Source organism: Triplophysa dalaica, chromosome 7, assembly GCF_015846415.1.
Source record: "Triplophysa dalaica isolate WHDGS20190420 chromosome 7, ASM1584641v1, whole genome shotgun sequence".
NCBI lineage: Eukaryota > Metazoa > Chordata > Actinopteri > Cypriniformes > Nemacheilidae > Triplophysa > Triplophysa dalaica.
The window spans coordinates 8,627,946-8,647,305 of NC_079548.1; the positions used below are offsets into that span (position 1 = coordinate 8,627,946).

General features: G+C 39.1%; 3 protein-coding genes across 5 annotated transcripts; all 3 read left to right on the plus strand.

Moving 5' to 3' along the window:
* cdipt (CDP-diacylglycerol--inositol 3-phosphatidyltransferase (phosphatidylinositol synthase)) lies at positions 1–3,477 on the plus strand. The gene is made up of 6 exons (XM_056753189.1): positions 1–172; positions 757–891; positions 966–1,119; positions 2,042–2,123; positions 2,402–2,483; positions 2,620–3,477. The coding sequence occupies exons 1-6, from the start codon at positions 13–15 to the stop codon at positions 2,763–2,765; spliced, it is 759 nt and encodes a 252-aa protein (XP_056609167.1). The 5' UTR covers positions 1–12; the 3' UTR covers positions 2,766–3,477.
* A 359-nt stretch (positions 3,478–3,836) lies between these two features.
* Positions 3,837–10,190, plus strand: LOC130426422 (vascular endothelial zinc finger 1). 3 transcript variants are annotated; one of them, XR_008907182.1, is made up of 8 exons: positions 3,837–4,948; positions 5,112–5,262; positions 5,536–5,912; positions 6,326–6,669; positions 7,313–7,376; positions 8,124–8,295; positions 8,371–8,783; positions 9,177–10,190. XR_008907182.1 is itself a non-coding variant. In XM_056753187.1 (7 exons), exons 1-7 carry the CDS (start codon positions 4,916–4,918, stop codon positions 8,688–8,690), a joined length of 1,461 nt encoding a protein of 486 aa, XP_056609165.1. In that variant the 5' UTR covers positions 3,837–4,915; the 3' UTR covers positions 8,691–10,190. The 3 variants fall into 3 exon arrangements, 2 of the variants coding, with proteins under 2 accessions (XP_056609165.1, XP_056609166.1); XM_056753187.1 differs by having other exon boundaries at positions 8,371–10,190; XM_056753188.1 differs by having other exon boundaries at positions 5,536–5,903; positions 8,371–10,190.
* A 1,102-nt stretch (positions 10,191–11,292) lies between these two features.
* Positions 11,293–19,144, plus strand: nlk1 (nemo-like kinase, type 1). The gene is made up of 12 exons (XM_056753619.1): positions 11,293–11,561; positions 13,230–13,538; positions 13,773–13,902; positions 14,029–14,084; positions 14,436–14,542; positions 15,189–15,274; positions 15,362–15,571; positions 15,668–15,769; positions 16,064–16,150; positions 16,249–16,447; positions 16,547–16,640; positions 16,892–19,144. The coding sequence occupies exons 2-12, from the start codon at positions 13,231–13,233 to the stop codon at positions 16,938–16,940; spliced, it is 1,428 nt and encodes a 475-aa protein (XP_056609597.1). The 5' UTR covers positions 11,293–11,561; position 13,230; the 3' UTR covers positions 16,941–19,144.
* Positions 19,145–19,360: the final 216 nt, after the last annotated feature.

Below are 19,360 nucleotides of genomic sequence, written 5' to 3' on the forward strand. Positions count from 1 at the left end.
ACATGACGTCACATGCTACTTTCCCTACAGGACTCCAGCCAGCGGAGTAGAGGGGTCGAAGAAGGGAATAGAAATCTAAGTAAAGACATTTCGGCCCTCAGACAGCTCCGTCCAAATAAAAACATTACCATGACCGAAGAAAACATCTTCCTTTTTGTCCCGAATCTGATAGGTGAGTGTAAATCCATCGTTTCCGGTATTGACTACAAGTTATCGGAAGCTGCTCGTAGAGATCAGCGCAGTGAGCTTCATTTAACTGCAGCTTTTATTTTATTGAGCATTTAAGCATTCAGCCTTTTGTTTATGAATGTTCTTTTTTGGGGATGTGGGTGATGTGTTGCTTACTGATGAAAACAATACAAGTTCTCATAGTTTCAATGACAAATCCCAAACCTTCATCTATCAGATAAGCCATTACAATAATCGTTTATGCAGTCTATGTTGGGGTGTAAGTTAGTCCAGTACGATTCAATTCCAATGGTTCCCATTCATCAGATAACAGCCCACCAGTAAACCCAAAACATGACCAGGGGAGACCATTGAAGTTTCCGTTTAAACCAATAAAATAACCAATAAATCTGTTAGAAATGTTGTGATTCTTTCTTTTCCAGCTTGGTTGTCGCTGTAATCCCCTACAGTGAAATGCATTGAGGAGTATTCAAATTCTGTCACACAAGCTAAGATGCTTTCCGCTCAAGCCATCCCACTGCATCACTTTCATTCTCGATTTGTATCGTTTCTCCTCCTTCTCTTTAGGATATGCACGTATTGTACTTGCTCTGGTATCCTTCTTCTTGATGCCCTGCTGCCCAGGTCCAGCAGTATTCTGTTATCTACTGAGTGCGCTGTTGGATGCCTTCGATGGACATGCAGCCCGTGCTCTCAATCAAGGTAGTTATCTATAGACCCATGTTTTATGTGTTGTGTTTATTTCTGTTGTCTCACTCTTTTTATCCTTCACTTAGGTACAAAGTTTGGTGCCATGCTGGACATGTTGACGGATCGTTGCGCTACCATGTGTTTGTTGGTGAATCTGGCACTGTTGTACCCGTCCTACACTTTCCTGTTTCAGCTCAGCATGTGTCTGGATGTGGCCAGCCACTGGCTGCACCTGCACAGGTTTGTAAAACTACCAAAATCCTCGATTCGCCACTGAATCAAAATATGATTGGATTGGCTTCTCTACTTAAACCAAATGATTATCATGATACCTCATTAAAGGAACAATTTGAATTTTTTATGTTAAATTCTGTCATCATTCACTCACCCTCAGATTGCTCCAAACTTGTATGAATGTATTTGTTCTGCTAAACACAAAGGAAGAAATGTGTGACCCTGGATCACAAAACCAGTCTTAAGTAGCACGGGAACATTTTTAGTAAAAGACAAAAATACATTGTATGGGGCAAAATTATATTTTTTTCTTTTATGCCAAAAATCATTAAGATATTAAATAAAGATCATGTTCCATGAAGATATTTTGTAAATTTCCTACCTTAAATATATTAAAAAAAATGTTAGTAGATTGCCTGCCACAGTTCCCCTGATTAACAACTTAAAAAGATGATTTTATCAATATTTGGATTTCTTTGCACACTCAGATTATTTTTCAGAGTTTTATCTCAGCCAGATATTGTCATATTCTAACAACTCATACATCAACAGAAACCTTATTTACTCTGTTCTCAGATTATGTAATTTCGAAAAATTTACCCTTAAAACTGGATTTGTTGTCCAGGGTCACATTTGGAGGAATGTCAGTAGCCAAACAAATCTCATTCCCCATTGACTCCCAAAGTATTTATGTTCCCTACTATTGCTGTTGATATCTTCCTTGGTGTTTGGCGGAACAAAGACATTTATACATGTTTGGCAACCTGAGGATGAGAAAATGATGACAGAATTTTCAATTTTGGGTGAACAATCCCTTTAATTGATATTTTCAAGTGGGCCAGAGCACAATTGAATTTAGGAGATAGACCTGTGTGACTTTCATGAAATCTGTGCATGTAATCTGTTTCATTCTTCCTGTTTATTTTAGTTCCATGATGAAGGGAGCCACCAGTCACAAAGCTATTGACCTCTCTGGCAACCCCATCCTTAGGCTGTACTACACATCCAGGGTAACAAAACAGTCCTAAATTCCCAATATCCCACCCACAATTTTTAAGCACATTTTTTTGCAAGCCTATTTTGATTTGTTAATGAATCTTGAGTCAGTGCATGTGGTCACATCTGTTTTTAACATCTCTTGGAACACCAGTCTTTAAATGGGGGGTTTTAAGTATCATTCCTGTAAATGAAGTTTTTATTGAGTTTTCTTGTAGGACGCTGCAATAAATAGTTGGTCTAATGTATGCATACCTTATTGTAAAATGTCTCAATGTTTTTTTTTCCACAGCCTGTGCTTTTTTTCATGTGTATGGGGAATGAGCTGTTCTTCTGTCTGCTGTATATAATGTACTTCATTGAGGAAACCCAGGGTGAGTACCATCAGTCAGTTTGACTGTGTCGCTTTTTCATTTCAATATTGTGTTAGATTTATTCATTTGAGAATAATTTTAAAATCCTCATTGAGATTTGAGAGAATAAAGGTTGTTATCTTTCTTTTCTGCACAGTGTGGATGCAATTGCTGCTGGCAGTGTGCGGTGTAGTCTGTCTGCTGAAGTCTGGCATAAGTCTCCTGCATCTCATCACAGCCTCCCGCAATATGGCTGCCATCGATGTGGCTGACCGTGAGAATGAGAAAAGCAAGGCACAATGATAGAGAGAGAGAGAGAGAGAGAGAGAGAGAGAGAGAGAGAGAGAGAGAGCAGATGCATTGAAATAGAGCAAAAAAGGTGCGAGAGATAGTGCTTTCAATTTTAAAAGAGAAAGTTGTGATATTGTTGATAGTCCTAAAAATACTGAAGGCCAGTGTAGGATGAGTAAATGGAAACGAATCATGGCACCTTTCAAAGCCTCAGTATAAGCATTTACTTTTATTTAAATATAGATTATCAATGCTTATATACCAGGGCAAATCTATTTATTCACATTCCTATAGTTGTGTTTTCTGTTGCTGTTATTGGAATGAATTGCAGTATGAGTGTACCATGCTTATGTTTTTGACTGTCATTAGGTTTTTAGATGTCATTGGCTTAAGGTTTATAAAAATGAAATGATTCATTATTATAACATTGATAATAATAACAATTCATAAATGTTTTGGAATGGCTCTGGTCATTCAAATTTTTAACAAATACACATACAGGCACATTCCACACTTCAACTTAAAGCCACTTGAGTATTATTGTATTTGGCGGTTGATTATCATTAATTGTGATATTTAATCGTCCGATTTTGGGGCTGTCCAGCATTGTTTGATTAGACTCGTATGTGTTTTGTTGCAGACATGTCAAAATATTTATATGTTTGAATAGAAGTTTAAAGATTGATGGATTTGTTAATATAAAAGTTTCCTTGTGGTATCAGTTTCTGAATGTATTGCTGGGTTTTGGCAGGGGGCAGAAATATACTTTATGGTGAATTTGAGCACCTGAATACCCTGAAGTCTAAAAGCTATTGTTATTGATTAGTTTACAACTTTGGGGAATTTGGTTATATATATAATGAGAGTGTTGTCTGTGAAGAATATCCTTTTGTACCGTAAAAGGTGAGTTGACAATACATATACCTGACAACACATGCAGCTGTTTGTGTTTTTATATTTTAAGTCACACAGACTGTCACCCTGAATCGTTTTCAGGTTTTGTCAGCGCGTCTGCTATGTATTTACTTACATTGAGCGAGTGCAATAATGATCGGCAGTGATCTGGACTCGCTTATTATTTACAGCGGCTGCGTCTGCGTCTGCGTTTGCGTACGCCTTTACCTTTAAGGACCGGCGACGTTTTTTTTGTCCACCAGACAGCTCGTTTCCCACATACGCACGTACGGTTGTCTACCGTCAAGGCTTTTTGTGTACCGGCCCGTGTCTTTTAAAACCCATCGCGTTGACGGTTTCTTTCTTCTATCTGCTCTCGACATTTTTGTTGTCATTTGCGTCGGCCGAACTCACGCGTCGGAGGGGAGCGAGAGGACGACACGGAGCTCGAATACATCGCGTAGAGGAGGGGACGAAGACACGGAGGGGGTGTTCTCTCAAAATATACTATCCCTTTAAAACAAGGGGGACACGGCGGTGGGGGAGAGATAGCGGGGCAGAGAAGACGGGATAAAAAAAGAAAAGGAAGAAAGAGCGAGGGTGGGAGGGCGAGAGTATTGCAGGGGAAAAAAAGAAAAATGTCATCCTCTCGATTGAAATGCCGAGGCGGAGCCATGGACAACGACCGGTAAAGTGCTCGCAAGACGGGAATTGGATTTAACGCGACGCCGAGGCTCGAATAGATGCTGCTCGGGGCCTGGATGGAGAATATAATAATAAAAATGATGGCATTCAGTTTATCTACGCCATGAGTTCGCTAATGGCAATCAAACAATAAAATGCCATTTGTTTTGAAAATGATATTATTTTGCATGAAAAATGTGTTGTTTCACATGGCGGTGTCATTAACGAGAAAGCATTACATGCAGTAAAACAAATGTTATGCATCCTAAAGCATGATGAGCCACCGGTACATGACAATGGGGCGTTGCATCCGCTTGTTATTTTGAGAGATTGACATCTGTAGTCAATTGAATTTACATCATCATTTATAATCGAGAGCGTCAGTGCTCTATTTTAATATTTAGGACTAAAATTGCATATTAGTGTACTTTTTTATTTTAGTGGTGGCGTCGTTTTGCATGTAGTGGCTTGTCACGGAACAAAGTCGTCTTATAAATACTTAACACTTAAACATACAGAAAGAACTTTGTCAAGGGAAATACTAGTTTAGTCCAGACGGCAGCTGTCCAGTTTCACACCTCAAGATGGATGCAGCTTGGAGCAACTTCCTCTTTCAGGTAAGAAAAGTTGCAGGCTTTGTATTTGGGTTAGCATTCAAAGAATGTCACCTGCTTTTTAAATTGTTTATTAACAATAGCTCAGTAATACTGTGCCACTTTCCTTCAAAAGTAAAAGCAAAAGAATGTTTCAAATTTGTAATTTTGCCCCTTCCAAACACAGACTCCGCCTTCACAGTCCCAAACTGATGCGACCCTCCAATCAGATCTTTTGCCGGAGCTCACGGATGCCTCTCAGGACCCGCCTCCTGAAGACTTACCCCCGCCCCCATCCACAGTGGACACGGCAGCGCTGAGTGAGGAGCCTTTACTGGGTGAGGGAGGGGTAAAAGAGGAGGGTGGGGGGGAGTACAGGAGAGAGAAGTTAGGCTGTTGCATTGAGTTGAGGCATTGGTGACTTAAAGAATATATAGATGTGATAATTTTTTACCTGGTTAAGGTTAAAATGTGCTTCAGGATGCCCCCTAAAAGAAATGTGAACCAGGATAACATGTTCATTTCTTTCGGCTCAAAATCGAAAATTAGTTGGTAGACAACATAGTACAACAAGATGATCAAACCTTCCTATATATACATCTTTTTCCCAGTGAAACCAGTTTCTCGACCAGCCCGACCTGCACACATCTGCTCCATATGTAACAAGCAGTTTAAGAACAGCTATAACCTGCGGCGTCACCAGTCGGTCCACACCGGCGTGAAGATGAAGGACAGGGCTGCCAGAGAGAAATTAGATGGAGGGAAGGCCGGAGCACGTGTGGAGAGACAGAGCATCCCGCTTTCCCTTCTTCATCTGTCCATACCTGCCTCTATACCTACAGCAGTCGACCCCATGGCCCATCCTTCCCCTATTGGAAATCAGCAGACAGTTTCTCTCTCTATTGCCCCAGCAACGGTTGCCATGACGGTCACCCAGCCCCTCCCTACCGCAGTGGTGGTTACTGGGACAATGGTTCAGGTTGGTTTGGTTCGTGTCCGTTTTTGCCTACTTTGCATACCTGTGCTGTCCTATCCTTGATGTTTAACCCAGCGTGCTCTCTATTTATTATTACCTCTCCATATGCTCTCTGTTTTGTAACAAAGTAAAAATGTTCAGACCTCTTATCTAACAATTCCCTAAAGTCGCTCAGAATGAGGCTAGTGCGTCAGCAGTTGTGTAACAAGGTCTCAATCCTGCATTCACCTCATTTATCGAACACGCATAGTCAGTTGGTTAGTAGGTCAGCAAACATTGTTCTTGCTTTACTCAGAAAAGAAAAATCTGTCACTTTCCTCAAAAATAATATGCATTGAACAAAACCACTTGTTTAAAGCACCATAGACACAAACCAAATAAATTGGCCCAGGCCACAAATCCTGAAAATTTTCCTTCTTTTTTAGGCTGCACCAAATAGCAACGCAGACGACAACCTCAATAATCCCACCCCGATCCAAATATCTATCCCCATAACAAATACTCTGCCAGTAAACGCATCTCCTAATCCCAATCCAAACCCCAATCCGGTAAGGAAGAACCATGCTTGTGAGGCTTGTGGAAAGGCGTTCAGGGACGTGTACCATCTGAACCGGCATCGACTGTCCCATTCCGATGAGAAGCCGTACTCCTGTCCGATCTGTCAGCAGAGGTTTAAGAGAAAGGATCGCATGAGTTATCATGTCAGGTCACATCAGGGAGGGGTAGAGAAACCATACGTGTGTCCTCATTGTGCCAAGGGGTTCTCTCGGTAAGACATTTACTTCCACATACCTGTACACATGTATATAACAGGACATTTCCAATCAGTTGCATAAAAACACATGAGCAATGTTTAAACAGCATTTTGAATTATTTATTTAGAAAGTTCATTCACAGCATGTCGCAGCAGTGGGCGTTATACTGTAGTTCTGAGAGTGGACAAGGACTGTGAATGATATTGTTAATAAAGCTATTGAGAGATGCCCTAATTACTAATTTGAGACTAAAAGTGTGTTAGTATGATGAGGAATTAATGACCTTCTATGACTATCTTTATTTATCTACCTATACTCTATATAGACGCATTTAAATCATTGTACTGGCTTCAACAACGAAATTAGATTTTTTCTGTTACTGTTTTTTTTCTGGCCAAAATTTGCTTTTTCTTACTAGATATGTTTTATAGTGTCAGAGGTATGTTTTCATTACAAATCACTTAAAGTCAAATATTTTGTAACAACTCAATGGTAAATAAAACGGTTCACTTAAACATTTGAACATGGAAAAAAATCAGTTTACAGTTCTATTTTCGGCCTTGTTTGTTGTTCACATAGGGAGTGTGACTTTGTAGGCTCATTGTCGTTTTGTAAGTATTGTATTCTGTGTTTGAGCCCTCTCTCTGTCTTCTGCAGGCCAGACCATCTTAACAGTCATGTGCGACAGGTGCATTCCACAGAAAGACCCTTCAAATGTCCGGTAATCAAAACACACTCTTTTACTGTCTTCTCACAGTCCGATCTGTTAGTCTTTATAGCTGTCTTTAACAAGATTGATAAGGGGTCATGAGAACATGGTTTTAATGACAGATTTTGAAAGTAAAGAACACATTTGTGCTGATTCTGGGCGTGAATACTGAGCGATAACTGTTTATGTTACATTATAGCCTGCCCATAAGCAAACAATACATTACAGTCTTTGTTTTGGGTTCTTATTCCGTATGCCTTTATAATACAGTATAATGAGCATGTATGGACGTTAAAAACAAATAAATAAACAAATTCAATTCATAGTTTTAAATTTAGACATAATACGTACATTTAAATGCATAATCCCTTGTGGGTGCTTGTAAAAAAAATCTATACCATCAACAGCTTAGAGGCACAGATGATGTGGAAAGAAATAAGTGCTTTTAAATGGGGAACATTCGTTTGAATCATCCTCCCTCAATTTCTTTCGTTCATTATCAAACCATCAGCAATGTATCTCAATACAACAGTGTAATTCTGCGTATTACAGTGACATAGTTTTACCGAGTGCTTATGTATTCCAAAAAGTGCTTTTCTAATCATATGTGAGAGGACCTGTCCGTGGGCTGCAGCCATATTTGACTGTTTGTGTGTGAGCCAAGGATGAGTCACAATGTCTGCGTCAGATAGGAATTGGTTTGGACTATTAAAAAGAATGACGAAAGTATTTGCCGAATCGTGTTTTTGGTTTGTGCAGACGTGCGAATCTGCGTTCGCTACTAAGGACCGGTTACGAGCTCATATGGTCAGACACGAGGACAAGGTTCCCTGCCACATATGTGGCAAACTTCTCTCCCCTGCTTACATCACTGATCACATGAGGGTCCATAACCAGTCACAGCATCATGTCTGCCACATTTGCAACCGCAGTGAGTTACATTCATTCATTCATTTGTGGACTGATAAGCAAGGGAAATGTAATGACTACATTTTGTTCCGCATAGGTTTCACCACGCTGACGTACCTGCGTGTCCATGCTCAGAAGCACCACGGGCAAGAGTGGAAGGATGGTGGGGTCGGCCGTGGGTCCGGTCCAGGGGGGGTGCTGTTGTGCCAGTTGTGCGGGGTGCACTGTAAGACACCCACACAGCTGCAGGGCCACATGGCCACACATGCCAACCAGACAGACCCCAATGTTCCCTGCCCCATCAGCAGCAGTTCAATTGCAACTGTGGGTGCGACGACTTCAGTTTCCAATACTCCAATCACGGTTGGCCTGCTGGTGACTGACTGCTCCAGTATCGCTACTCAGAGCCACAGCTAGCCAACAGCACACCACGAAGAGGGAGGGGTGGGTTTGGATGAAAGGGGGATTAATAGAGACTATTGTACTAGAGGATTGTTCAAACCTGGACAGGTGAGGAATGAAGTAAACTAGGCAGAGCTGATATATTGAACATTCACAAAGTCGTGATTCAGAGATCATTGTGTATATCACAATGATTTTAACGTGATGTAACGTGTGCCTAAAATTTACATGAGTTTTTTTTAACATCGTCTCTTGGCAAAAAAAAGAATGTTGTTAAGATCAGTTCATTTTTGTGAATCAATTCAAAACTCAGTTTGTGTTGTCATTTAGTCTAATGGAATCCCCTTCATGGCTTTTAACATGCTTGAAAATGTTTAAAAACAAAATATATCACTGTTCATAACTACGTTGTGTGCATGTAAGGAATAAGATATATTAATATATGCAGATATTTGCTTTAACCATAACACCCATACATTTTTCTCATGTTTTTTAACATAGCCTCCTCTTATCCCGTGTTGGGTAATTTGTTTATTAATGGAGATATTACCATAGAGGAGGAGCCATTGTGAATGCAAATCAACATTACCAATCAAACCTCACTGTTTTCCCATCCAAGGCTGCCATGGAAATGCCAACACAAAAATTACCGTGGAAACCTACTCGTTAACCAACCCCTCCCATTCACCTTTCCATCTTCCTGGCACTGTGCTAGAACTAAATGACTTTCTCCAAACGTGTGACATATCCTCAAGAAACATCATCTTGCTTCAAATTCATTTTTATGTTCCTTGTATGTTTTAATCTGGTATGATGGATGCAGTACGATATTGTTTTGAGGAAGAAACCTCTTGTTTCTATGACGATCTGCTGGATGAATGGTTGGGGTGTCAGTCATTTCCCGATGGAGAGATCACTCTGGTTTTAATTGTTGACTGTCCCAATTCATTATGAAAATATTCCACATAGGAAAGTAGAAGAGTAAGAAGAATTGACACGTTATGCCTCCTAACCTTTTCTGTATATTATTAGAACTCACATTAACTTATGGTCTTGAAAATGAAGAAGACACATTTTATAAATGAATATACTCTGTTGTAAGAGACCATCATAAATGATCTTTACATGAATGGACCACTACACAGAACGTCCGAGGGGATCAAATATGGTGCCATTTCCTCTCTTTAATCCATGCAAAGGGATGTAAGGATTTCAAACGTTACATGGACAAAATATTTATATTTGTAATGTATGTGGTATATGTGAAAGCTTCAAAAGCATATTGTTAAATGACTCCTTTGATATTTCTCCCAGTTCTCATTGATCTTGATTTATCTACTAACTTTTGTTTTCAAGTGAGGATGTTAATTGTAAAGTTAATGAAGCTGCATAGGAATTTTCAAGTTCTGTTTGTGTTTATGCTTGTTATGCCAATATGTGTTGGTGTCGCTGTACTCTTATCCTAATGAATCTCTGTACAATGATCTTGCACCTAATTATACTGCATTTAACTAACTGAAGACTCTGTTCATCTATTGGGATATTCTTTATTATGTATAGTTTATCTGGTGCCTTCAATGTTGATATATAGTATGAAAGTATGCGACGGGGTGTGGCACTTTATAAAATAGGAAACTTTTTGGTAACCAATTGTTGTTCTTGAAGCATTATAGGAAAAAACATATTTTGGTATTGAAATGTATTACGTAAGAGAAACTGTAACCTACTTCTAAGTTAATATAATTTAAAAAGAAGTTGGTTTTAGTAATAGTGAAACAGTGATTTTGCCCTGTGCCACATCAAATGTCTTTTCCATTCCATTTACATCTTGTTGAAGTCATGCAACAATATCATTGTTTTGTAAAAACAAAAATCCAATTAACTACTTTGACCTAAATTGACCTAAAACTACTTTGACCTAAAAATATTGTTTAGCTGGTTCCTCATACAACCTTGTAACTATATGATTTTAACCAGTTTTTTTTTAAATATACGGTTATTCCATTATTTAGACCCGTTTTAAAGCATTCATAGAAGCCAAGTAGGTTGTCGTTCTTATTTAATTTTCTGTTTCAAACCCCAAAAAACATCTTACATTTCCTCAAATATTTTAATTATTAGCTGGATCCGATAATATATTTGATATTAAATTTATATTAAAGTGTAACTTCAGGCTTTCTGTTTTATACGTAGTAAAACCATAGGTCAATTAAAATGATATCTCTACATTTGGGCACACCAACCTATCTGAATTAATAATTAAGGCTGATCTGCCAACCTATTATGGCATATTAAAGGGCTTTTATAAAGTTGATATTACATTAATGTTTATAATTAACCTGGATACTTCATGATCATTGAAAAAATGTATAGGGAACATTTTAACGTTTGTGAAATATTTATGAAATATCATTTTTAATTTGAGTTGCTGGGGACGATCAACAATGCTTTAATCACCTCCGTTTACTCACTTGGTGAAAAGTATAAATAAATACTTTTGGGCAGTTCCAGACCCTATTTACACCCTCTTAGTGGAAAGTGTATAGTCGCCTGAACTCCAGTCTGTATTAACACAGAAGAGTTAAGGGTTAAATCGCATTGTTTACACCGGTGGTCCTACCCTCCCCCATCCGCTCATCCCTCCTTTCTTTCACCTCATCTCCATCCCCCTCTCTCTCAACTCCTCCTCCTCCTTCTCCTTCACTACCGCTATTTCCAACAGCTGATTTCCAGATCTGACAGAGAAACACGTTCGCAGACGGGCCGGATTTGACATCGGCAGCATCGGCAGATTAAAGCGGGTGAAAATGCAGAGAAAACGCTGCGGACCGCCAATATCCGCGATGCAGATTTGAGCTCCGTCGCCGCTGCCATCAGCTCCGAGAGGTTAGCCGCTGTGCTAAAGCTAACTTTACAAACATCTGTAGCGAATAAACACACATTCACGCGATTTAACACTGACTACGGCTCGGCTTTTCTTCCTCGTTACGCATTAGAAAAGAGTATATATACGTGATGTCCGATGCTTGGTCTAAATAAGATCATTTGTGAACATAAACATCATATATAGGTCATGGAGCAGATGAATTAGCCAGCTTAGCCGGGGGTAACAGCTGGTGAGATCGGGTTAGCTACAACAGGAGAGGCTCTGGATAGAAAATGAATTGATATCAAACTGAGCAAAAATGAAAGAAAGTGAGTTTGTGTATCGTAGCTTAAAGAATATTGTTGTAACGTCTAATTGCAGGGTAGCTTGTTAGCTTGGATATATAACGTTAGAGGAAAGAGGTCACTGCGAACAAAGATAAGGAACTAAAAGTGCTGTTTAATGCTGTTGGTCCGTCTCCAGACATGTAGCAATAATGCTCAGCTTTTTGAAGGGTGTCCAGACGTTGTAGACTAAGGTGTTGACACACTTCAGCACAGACTGAACACATGATAAAAGTACATAACGTTAGACCTTTGGCTTTGGCATACACTCGGTTTGGGTTTGTTACTGACAGTGTTGGTTCACGTTTAACTAGTGGTTACTAAGTTATACTTTACTGGTATTTAATAACTTGTCCCTTGAATAAGTAAAGTAAGGGATAACTTATTTTTTCTACAATTTAATTACAGCTACTTATGGTTTAATTGATCTAAATACTGTGTAATATATTCAATAGAACAAATGACAATTTTAAATCTAACTTTAAAATGTGTGCTTTAATGTATCCTTCACACATTTGGTGTACTTTGTTCAGTTAATAAGAATGTGGAGTTATTTATTATTTATTTGAATGAATTAAATAAGCTGTTTCATGTCTATCCTTGAATCAATTCTAATTAGGGTTGATGTAGGATAAAGATAGTAATAAGTAATTAAATACTTTTTGTAGAGAGTAATTTGTGCAGTAATCTTATTACACTATTGAATATGTAATTCGTAACTAGTAATGAATCACTTTTTAGAGTAATTTACCCAACACTGGTTACTGAGGGAGTTAAACTGTGGCAGTGTGGCTGCAGATACACTTCGGTTATCAGGCACTGGTTGAGGGAATTGGTTGTATTTTACTTACTTGTTTTACATTTTTGTATGTTACCTTATTTATTGTGGGTTTTTTGTACATGTTAATTGATAGCTTGCTATTTAAAGCAACAGTTCTCCCAAAATATTGTTTCTGTCGTTTGCTTTCTCTAATCTCTTTTCAAACTTGTATTGTGTTACGCAGAAATATTTTTAGGAAAATGTGCATGCTTGCCAGGCTCCAGGATAAACATCTCAGAGACCTGAAATGTTTTGCATATTTAAACTGGCGGATTATGTTAAATTCATGTGCAGTCTAAAGGTGCCATATTATAAAAGTAGTGAGCTCTGAGCATATCAAATAAATCTTCTTCATATATTCTCCTTTTCATTATCAATTTAATCCTTTTTGGGAGATTTATGACACAAGCTCGTGACCTGTAGCTTATACATTCAAATTTTACAACTTGAGTTGAATACGTTTGATGACTACCCATGTAACCAAATGCTTTACCTAAAAACCACCGATTCTTGTTTCGATCCAGGATGGCTTTCCATGGGTCCACTCGGCCAACAGTATGTGGTAATTTGTTCCCTGGATCAGATTTAGGCCATAAATATTTTTGCGTGAGCACCACGGCCGGCACTACCTCAACAGGGCTCGGAGCAACGCCAAATCCGACCGGACCCATCACACCCGCTGGGACTCCCAGGCACCCGGCATCTCTTGGAGGCAGCGCAGGTGGAGGGGCGGCCATCCCGCAACCTCACAGTAACCCAGCAAGTGAAGTTCCAAGTCCAGCAGAAATGGAGCCTGATCGACCTATCGGTTACGGTGCATTTGGTGTGGTCTGGTAAGTACACCAGCCATGGACTATAGGTGTATCTAGGTATATATAAATGATGTGTTCAAAATTTTTGGTCGGTGTGTGCAAATGCTCAATGTAATTGTTGCTATGCTCGTAAACATCAATCCCGCAATGTTTTTTCTATGGACGTTCCATCAGGCTTTTTTTGACATACCACAAAACTTATTAAAGGAAGAGAACATTATAATAGGTAATCTCTATTTTGTATGGCTTTGGTAGGGCTGTGACGGACCCTCGAGATGGACGCAAGGTGGCCTTGAAGAAAATGCCGAATGTCTTCCAGAACCTGGTCTCCTGCAAGCGTGTGTTCAGGGAACTCCGGATGCTGTGTTTCTTCAAACATGACAACGTACGTTTAAGAATGGAGTAAACGCATGTGTCACAGTGTATCACATTGTTTTTGTAGGTTCCAAATGAATGAGCAGGTGTGTTTTTGATGGCATGTTTTAATTTAAAGGAAAATTTGCTTTGACAGGTGCTGTCTGCCCTTGACATTCTCCAGCCTCCACAAATCGACTGCTTTGAAGAGATGTATCCTTCTGTTTTAGTTCTCTCTTGAGAGAATGCTCACAAGGAGAATCCTAATGGCTCAGTAGTGAGATGATAAAGTAGTTGTATTGTACAGGACTACAGGATGACTGTAAATCCAGTGTAGATGTTGCTATGCTGTAAATACATGTATTTGCATAGTGATCTTTTAGAGGTACTCTTAAAATTTCTAGAAAAACAAGTAAACGCAAAAACACTAAACACGTAATAAGAATGAACTTGTTACACCACCTTTTCATAATTTTGTAGAATGTTAATTCTAAATGTAGAGGTTTATAATGAGTGTGTAGATATGTCAAAGATATGTTATCTGCTTGACTCGAGCTGTTGTAGATATGTTATCACTGAGCTCATGCAGAGTGACCTGCATAAAGTCATCGTTTCTCCACAGCCTCTCACCACAGATCACATCAAAGTGTTCCTCTACCAGATACTCAGGGGTGAGTTCACATCTACATCACTCTTTACATGATAACAATGTAGTACAGGAAAAGTTGGGTTTTTAAAAAAGTATCACATGCACATGTTCACACGGATCCACGAAAATGAGTAAATGCTATATTGTAACATGCCATTGTTGTTTTGGGAGAACTCGGACAGGCCTAGACTGAACACATAATATGCATGAGCATGACAATAGCGTTTTCACAGTTCTGCACAGTTTTGTTGTAACTTGTCGTGTAAACAAGCAGCCAAAACGCATAAAAAGTTTTCTGGTTTTAGTTAAAAAAGGTTGGCTTTATTGAGTATCCGGACAGATAGGGGTTAGTTGTGTGTGTGCATTTTGTGCCTGAATTACGGCATGGGAAGGCTTTAATCCCGTGCCATGAAAAGAACCTTTCTAACGAAAATCCTGCCCAATTTTTAATCTCATTTAGAGCGTTTTTGATTTTCCTTGTCTACATTATAGGGAATGTGAAGATGATACTAATTGTATCCATAAAATGATTTCTAATAATAGTCATTAAACACTATGTAGTTTCCAGAGCACGAAATGTGAATGTCAAACTATTTCAAATGAAAAATGCACCAGTTTTGCGCCACAGTTATTTGTTTCTCTAATCGGAGTCTCTCTCTGTTCCTCAGGCCTGAAGTACCTGCACTCAGCAGGCATTCTGCACAGAGACATCAAACCAGGGAACCTTCTGGTCAACAGTAACTGTCTGCTTAAGGTAACGCATGTGCCCAAATAATAATGGTACTCTGTCCAATAAGGTGAAATGAGAAGTTGAGAAATGTTACCGTCCTTTTTTATTTAGATTTGTGACTTCGGTCTGGCAAGAGTGGAGGAACCAGACCCTTCTCGTCACATGACCCAGGAGGTGGTGACGCAGTATTACCGCGCTCCGGAGGTCCTGATGGGATGTCAGCATTACACATCATCTATAGACGTTTGGTCTGTAGGCTGCATCTTTGCAGAGCTGTTGGGTCGTCGCATTCTTTTCCAGGCTCAGAGCCCCATACAACAGGTACTGACGAATAATAAAGAAGAATCACATCCCCAAAAATGTTTTTGTCCATGGCATTATGTGTCTTGACTTTCCCCCCCTTTCTCTCTCTCTCAGTTGGACCTGATCACTGATCTACTCGGAACTCCTCCTCTCTCCGCCATGTCATCTGCGTGTGAAGGAGCCCGAGCGCATATTTTAAGAGGACCTCACAAACCAGTTCTGTACCCTTCCTTCTATTAAATAATAAAAAGCCATTTGTATTTCTATAGATTTCATTGGCTATACGTTACTTTTTGTAAGTCTTATCCATACAATTCTTTTTTTTAAATCTTTAGTATCTACGAAACCATGCATTTATGCTGAGTTATAAAAAACTGCACTTTTATTAATATATCTTTTTAATACTAGGCAAATCAAGTTGCCGAAACTATTATTCGGCTGTAGTTCACACAGGGATACTGCTTTCCATTGACAGTATTGTAAATTGAAGTTATGTTCTGTCTCCCTCAGCCATCACTGTCTGTTCTGTACATGCTGTCTGATGGAGCCACACACGAAGCTGTTCATCTTTTGTGTCGCATGCTTGTGTTTGATCCGGTATGTATGACATTATAATAGAATTCTGTGTTTGGGGTTGGTTTTTTAATATTTTGCGCTATCACTTCAACGATGAATCAGTCTGTGTCTATCTGCAGGCCAAGCGGATCTCAGGCAGTGACGCTCTGTCTCACCCGTACCTAGATGAAGGTCGTCTAAGGTACCACACCTGCATGTGCAAGTGCTGTTATTCGGTGCCCAGCGGTAGGGTGTACACCCGGGACTTTGAGCCGCCTGCCGATCGCCCTTTTAGCCACAACTATGAGCAGAGCATGCACTCTGTCTGGCAGGGCAAAGGTGACTGGCTTTTCATCACTGTCGTCTTTCTGCAACATGATAAATGTTCTTCCTTTTGTCAAGGACATTTTAATGACCTGCTTTCTCTTTTGGTCTCAGAGCTCATCCATCGTTTTATAACAGAGCACCAGCAAGGCAAACGAGTGCCTTTGTGCATCAATCCCCAGAGTGCTGCCTTCAAAACCTTCATTAGGTCAGTACAAGAACCCAAAGCACACGTTTACATAAAACTACCATTTTACAGAAGATTTTGGTAATTTGCTATAATTTGGCTCATTGGGAAATAGCTTATTTTAGTTGCATTTGATACATTGATTTGGGATCTTAAAATGGCTAATTGTGATCTGATTGAGTATGTCAAGGCTCTTTTTGATGTGTCTTGGCGTTTACCAAGCATAAAAAATTTAAGCAAACTGTCTCTTTTTCGTTTTTTTCCCGTATCAGATCTACGGCCTGGCATTCCTCTAAAGTATCAAGGAAAGAAGAGAGATGAGGTAGATAAAATGGGATTCTAGGAAATGTGGAACAGGCTCGTATTGGAGATGGTTGCAGATGGTTTTCAGCGCTCCTGAACATGGGATTTGTCCAAAAAACAGAACTTTTTTCAGATTCCATTTTCACAGGACTGTTTAATTATGTTTCGGATGCTGCTGGGAACATTTTTATACTGACATTGGGATAGAGAATTATGGGAAAGAACTTTTCACAACAAGAAAAAAATCTCATGGCTTGTAGAATTTTGACTAAATGCACCAACATCGATGTTGTGCAATACAGATATCTGGAATAATGCAACTGACAAGACTTTTCTGACGATGATTTTCATGCGCCGTATCACAGATGAGATAAGACGACGTGGTCTGGATGTCCATTGCATCGCCCTCATGGCCATCTGAAGTCTGCCAGTGCATCTCCAAACAATGTTTATAGACATGTATCACTGTGTTCCTTTTGCAGGTTTTAGGTTTTATTCTTAATCTTCGGATAACCAAAAGTTCCTAAGTCTTCTGATTTTTTTTTCTTCGATTTTAACATTCCCAGCATTCTGTTCAACAAAACTCAAAATTTGTACTTAAAAAAATTTTTAGTTTGGAGTTTTACTTGGTTTTATTCTGAGGGTTTCTTTCTAACCTCTTCATATTTCTTGTAGAGAGCATTGCATCTCCTGCGCAAATGTGTTTTAGAGATGTATTAGAATGTTGTATATGGGTGATTGTGTCCGGAAGAAGATTCCACTCTTCTTCAGTGTACATGATTTTGACACGTATCTGTGGAACAGAAGTTTGTGTAGTTTACAAAGAATCTCCACCTGAACCATCTTTCCAAAGGTTTCGTCCCACACTTAGGGCCAGACAAGATTGACAGTACCCTGTTCTCTCATCGGGTGAACAGAAAAGATACCCAAGTCTTCTGGTTGGATCTTATTTATTTTTTCTCTTTAATTTATTGTCTTGTCCAGCTTGTTGTGTTTGCTAGGCAGACCGGGGGTGCCTGTTTCTTGGAGACATGAGCGAGACATCTGGTCTGTGCGTATTTTTGTGCGTGGAGAGTTTAGGGAACGTGCAGTGTTGTACTTTTGAAATGTTTCATTACCTCAATAGGCCCTACAGGTTCAATGGGCTGGTGTGTATAGACTGAACCCAATCATTTTATCAAAAATGTACTGTAATAGTTGAATGACGTCAAGTGTATCGCGCCACTCTGCGGATCTACAGTCTCTCCCTACATCGAAGTTCTGCATCAGTCTACGTTTCTCCTTTTTAGAGTGAGGGATTGGCAGGACAGTGGCTGATCGATGCGTTTTAGATAGTCGTTGGGGAAATGCTGCTTTTTGTTTTGTCTAATACCTCCAAAACCTCCACGACTCATTTGTAAAAGTAACGTCTAGAGCTCAGGTTTCATATTATATGATATGGACTAGACTGTAGACACAAAACTTATATCCAGGCAGAGTAATTGTATATGGGCAATTGCTGGTGCTCTTCGTGAATATATTGTAGTAGGCTCAATATTCTCAAATGCCCAGGACTGTAAACGCCTGTCTCCCACCACTAGGTGGCAACAAACGCATAGGCTGATTTCTGATTAATAATGTCTCTGAACGCATGTATGTAAAAACTGTACTTGGGTTTGCAATTGCAGTGCATTAGGAGTTTTATTTTAGAAACTTTAAATGTGCTGTTGCTATTTAATTTTATTATAGGAACATATTTGGTTATTTTAGGTTGTTGTTTTCATGTATTGCGACCAATTTTAGGTTCTGTCTTTAATTTTGTTGACATTGTTTTATGACCACTTTTGCTATTGTGTTGGTAGAAAATCTAGCTGAGTAGACACAGAGGAATGAATATCGATGGGTTGGTGTAGTCGTTTTTGTCTTACCGACTGCCAAGTAGAAAGTGAGCGATTTAAGTAAATGGTGAATTCATTTAGTTGTAAGATAGATGTTAGACGATTTAAGATGCTGAAAACTTGATATTCGTGTTGATGACTATTATGGCTTTGATAATATGATTGAACAGTTGTTTTAAGATGGTTATTATTTGTTAACTGTTTTATTAGATTTTTTTTCTTTGTCTTTGCATTTTAGAAGAAAAAAGGTTTTTGGACTTTTGTGTTCCCAACAAATACTTGAAGTTTTTAAGAAAAAAAAGAAAAGTTGATTAGGGTAAAAATGGATATTAAAGAGACAGACACTGGAAACTTTGGCTCGGCATCTTTTTATATTCTCTATTTTAAATTTACCAAATGTTTTAACCATTGCTCATACCATTGTTCCTTAATATTAATGAATGTTTATTGTAAATAACACACCTCAAGGAATAGCAACGTAATGGCCACTTCTATTGTATAAAAAAGCATCTCCCAACTATATTTGTGTGTAATGTGTAAAGAATCGATAGATTAGCAAAA